Source organism: Nelumbo nucifera, chromosome 7, assembly GCF_055504915.1.
Source record: "Nelumbo nucifera cultivar China Antique chromosome 7, China Antique-T2T, whole genome shotgun sequence".
In the NCBI taxonomy this organism is placed as follows: domain Eukaryota; kingdom Viridiplantae; phylum Streptophyta; class Magnoliopsida; order Proteales; family Nelumbonaceae; genus Nelumbo; species Nelumbo nucifera.
The window spans coordinates 22,537,976-22,542,000 of record NC_142655.1 but is presented as its reverse complement, the minus strand read 5'-3'; the positions used below and the strand labels follow the sequence as shown (position 1 = coordinate 22,542,000).

The window sequence follows — 4,025 nt, the reverse complement described above, 5'->3', positions numbered from 1 at the left end:
CACGGTTGGGATGTACCGTGGGGTGTGCTCTATGGGGTGCCGATGTAGTTAGGGATCATTTGGAAAATCACTTGTTCCCAAGAGAACTACTAGTCCTGCATTCAAGGCAAGGAAGTGAAAACTTTTGATTTTTACACAATGGATATCTCTCAACCAAGATCACATCTCCGCCCCACAGAACACCCCCGCCCTGTATTGGGAACATCTCCCAATAATGACATCATCAGGACTAGTACTATCATCGAGAGATATGCCCAATACATGGTGGTGATGTGCTGTGGGGCGTTGTGGGGCGGAGATATGAACTCCTCTCAACCACCGTGGTGCATTCACACAGTGATTGCTGAATGCAGAAGATCAACGAACCTAGATTTCCTACTCACTTTTTCACGGCGGATAAAGTGTGCGTAGAGACTAGAGAGTAGTGGGCAGGAAATCCGGTTTGCCAACATGTAGTAGCAGATCTTGTACATGGTCTTGCTGCCCTAACTTTATATTTACCATTATATAAGATGATTTAGACCAAGATGAATGAAATGATTTTGTGCTACTATTGCACTTCAAAAGAAAAAAAAAAACAATGAAATGTCAATAAATTTTGAGACTTGAGAGTGATTACAAATTTAGCAGGCCCAAGAAAATAACTTGGATCCTATACATAGATTTTCATCATTCTATTTTGACCTTCCTGTCTAGTTCCTTGGGCCGAATGAACAACCTAAAAGTCCATACCCCTAAGAAAGTTGCCTTGATTGGGGCAAGCCAATAAACAAATATATGATTCATTGTGATATGATCAGATCGAGCATAAGCCCATCCCATGGCCTGGTCAAGCAAAGCATAACAAGCAGAATTGAACTGAGTTGCATGTTAAATCTAACAAGTAGAATTGCAGAAAGAAACATATAGGAAGTGCACACTTAGTGTTTGATCAAAGTACTCACATAGGCAGAGTTCATGCATCCACCAGTTAGATCAGTACCTAGTATATGAAGAGCTAGTTCACAAACACTTGATATCCATGTCTCTAGAAAGAAATTGTTGTTGTGGTTTTCTGAAGCCTCAAGGGAGATGACCACAATCAAGTATGTGAGAGCTCCTTCAACCAATGCACCTCGAAAAATGTCAACATTCAGGATGGCATCATGGTCTATTTCAGGAAAGGCCCAAATGATAAGTTTAACTGCAATAGTAGATCCTATTGCCTGTAATTGTGGAAAGATCCATTTAATGAAACATTCACCTCTAAATTGACAGGATATTTAAATTTAAGTATTTATAATATGCATCCCTATGCAATTTGGGTTGGGTTGGATTAAGCATTTGTTAAACTTTGAATTGGCCCAAATCATAGAGCATCAACAATCAGGCTTTACCCTCAAATGTTTTTTTTTCCTCATTATTTTGATGAACTTTTGAGGCTTTACCCTCAAGGCCCCATTTGCTTTTTGGGAAGTTACTTATCCATGCTTTTTTCAGATAAATAAAACAATGATCATTTTAGCTATAAAAAGCCATACTAAAAGGGACAATTTTATCCCATCCAAGTGTTGATAATTTTCCCATGAGGGAAAATTACTTACCCACCCCGGAGTTGGGTATCACTTAGCTGGGTAAGTAATACCCAATGAAAATATACTTTCCATGGGACCTACATAAATCTGAAAAAAGATCAGGGAAAATATATCTATGGTTAGGTCATTCGATTTTGGTCAGTTTACAAATGCTAAAGTTAAATTGCTCCAACTTGGTCGGGTTGGAAAATTGTCGAACCAAAACCGTTTGAAAATACTAGAAAACTGACTTGGTCGGGTTTGTCGATTCCATTAATTTGATGGACCACCCTAGATGAAATTAACTACTATCATTTTTGTATTGTAAAAAAAAAACTTATTAAAAGTAATATATATAATATAAATAATTATTAATTATTTAAAAAATTAAAAATATAAAACAATTGTATATTCTTATGTGTTTCTATTGTTTAACTTTCACTTAACCAATCCTGTGGATCACGTTGGTCCCCACTACTAAGAAACTTAAAATTCGATGTTTAAAATACACTTGAGTCAAACTACAAGAAACAAAAGCCGATTTTAGTGCTGACCAACAAACTAAACCCAACCAGATGTCACAGATCCCATATTGATTCTCAATTGGCAAGTTCAATTCCATAAAAAAAAAAAAAAAGAAAAAAAAACAATATTTGATCATAACAAATTTCTAGGACAAACCAAAAAATCCAAGACCAAAATCAGTAAAAGCGAATCAATTCTACACCCCACAAACCAAACCAGATTCAGAAAACAGAACTGCTTAATACAAACAGAGCAAAAACTCATCTTCTAACAAAACTGCTTAATACAAACAAGAAAATAGTCCACAAACCACGGAATTCAGATAAACCCAAGTGAAACAAACCTGGCTAATGCATATTTTAATCAAACAAAACCAATTCAAACACCTAAAATCGATTTAACTGAAGATAGAGAAGAGCTAACCTGGGTGGGAACTCTTACTCCAACCGCAAACCAATACCTTGCGTTGTCCCCAGAAATTGCATCAGACAGGACTGAAACTGAGAAAGGATTGTAAGATCCACCACTGCAATTATTCCCCAGCCACGAGAAAAAGAATATACTCAAAACGTACAGAGAGCCCTCCATGATTTCTCGTATGGGTTGCCCTAACGCCAGATAATTGTACAGAAGGATCTTGGTGAGACCACATGACCATACCCACATGAAGGAAATGATGAGATCCGACAATATCAATTGAACTCTGGCCATTAAGCATGTAAATTTGTCTCTTGTCATTGAAATTTTTGTTTGTTAATGGCCATGTAAAGTAAGAAGAAGAAGAAGAAGAAAGAAAGAGAAAGAAGATAATGAAGCAGGGAGAGTACTTTTGACTAGTTATTTGATTTCTCTCTTCTTTTTTTTTCTTTTTTTTTTTTGTTGAGGTTGGTATCTGACCTGGTCTCCGTCTCTCACTTTTATCTTGTTGATGTTCTTAGCAAATATATTATAAACCCGGACTCTTTAATTTTTCTATAGAAAACAGCTAGATGCTTCAGCATTTGGCAATTTTTTCAGATTCTTGCTTACCAAAAATAATCATGGAGGTAGTTAACGTTGGTCATCCCAGGGACCAGCTTTTCCAAACCCAAACAAAGAAGGGAAAAAAAAAAAGGAAAGAAAGACGAAAGAATTGTGGGCCCGTACCCTAGAATCCATGCCCTTTGTGACTCGTGAAATTGCTATTTAATTAGGGGTACAACTTGGGCAGACCCAACCCAAAATTGGAAAGACCAAATTTTTCATGGGCCAGGCTTTTAGTTTTGGTCCTCAGACTAGGCCTGGCCCCAAATGTTCAGGCTTTAAAATTTTGGGGTTGAGCTCAGGTCTAATCTTTAAGTACCCTAAACCTGGTCTCATATATAGATGTATATATGCACTCTGGATTTCTTATTCACAATTCTCTACCCGCTTTGAATTCCAGCCACACATCACTGTCTTGTATTGTGAGATGTGCAGCTGCAGTGGGTAGGGCGTGGGTAGAGAAAGTAGGAAATCTGGATTCGTATATATGCATATATGGGCACATTTGCATGGGTTCAGCCTATCTGAGTGCATCAAATTTTAGTGTGGGCTGGGCTTGGGTTGAATAGTTGAGGCTTGACCTGGGGCTTGGGCTAAGCTCAAGCTGTAGGCCTAATTCTTAGGGGTCTGGGTTGAGATAAACCCCAGGCAGCCCGCCCAACTTGCACCCTTATATTTGAACTCTTTAATTAAAACCAGGAGGTATAACTTAGGCGGGATAATATAGAACTCATGTAACAAAGGCAAGTAATCGAAGTGTGGTGTATTGATCGATTTATTTTCTTTTAATCTAAAAAAAATGTTGAGAAATACATAATATCATTTCATTAATAAAGATATCTATTATTTTTCACACTTATTTTTTTAATATAAAGAATAGAATATTAAAATGTCTCCAAATTTTCCTATAAACTTTCAACATTT

The 4,025-nt window shown here is 37.1% G+C and overlaps 1 protein-coding gene across 1 annotated transcript; it reads right to left on the bottom strand.

Moving 5' to 3' along the window:
- Positions 1-528: 528 nt before the first annotated feature.
- LOC104593557 (putative aquaporin SIP2-1) lies at positions 529-3,003 on the bottom strand. The gene is made up of 3 exons (XM_010253457.3): positions 2,502-3,003; positions 945-1,205; positions 529-825 (listed from the first exon to the last, which is right to left on the bottom strand). Exons 1-3 carry the CDS (start codon positions 2,814-2,816, stop codon positions 670-672), a joined length of 732 nt encoding a protein of 243 aa, XP_010251759.1. The 5' UTR covers positions 2,817-3,003; the 3' UTR covers positions 529-669.
- Between the last annotated feature and the right edge of the window lie 1,022 nt (positions 3,004-4,025).

Bases quoted from the DNA above. Each gene is read 5' to 3' on its own strand.
- LOC104593557 (XM_010253457.3), bottom strand. From the start codon at position 2,816: ATGACAAGAGACAAATTTACATGCTTAATGGCCAGAGTTCAATTGATA. The intron at 1,206-2,501 runs GTTAGCTCTTCT...CCACAATTACAG, and splicing joins GAGTAAGAGTTCCCACCCAG to GCAATAGGATCTACTATTGC. The intron at 826-944 runs GTGAGTACTTTG...TTGCTTGACCAG, and splicing joins GATGCATGAACTCTGCCTAT to GCCATGGGATGGGCTTATGC.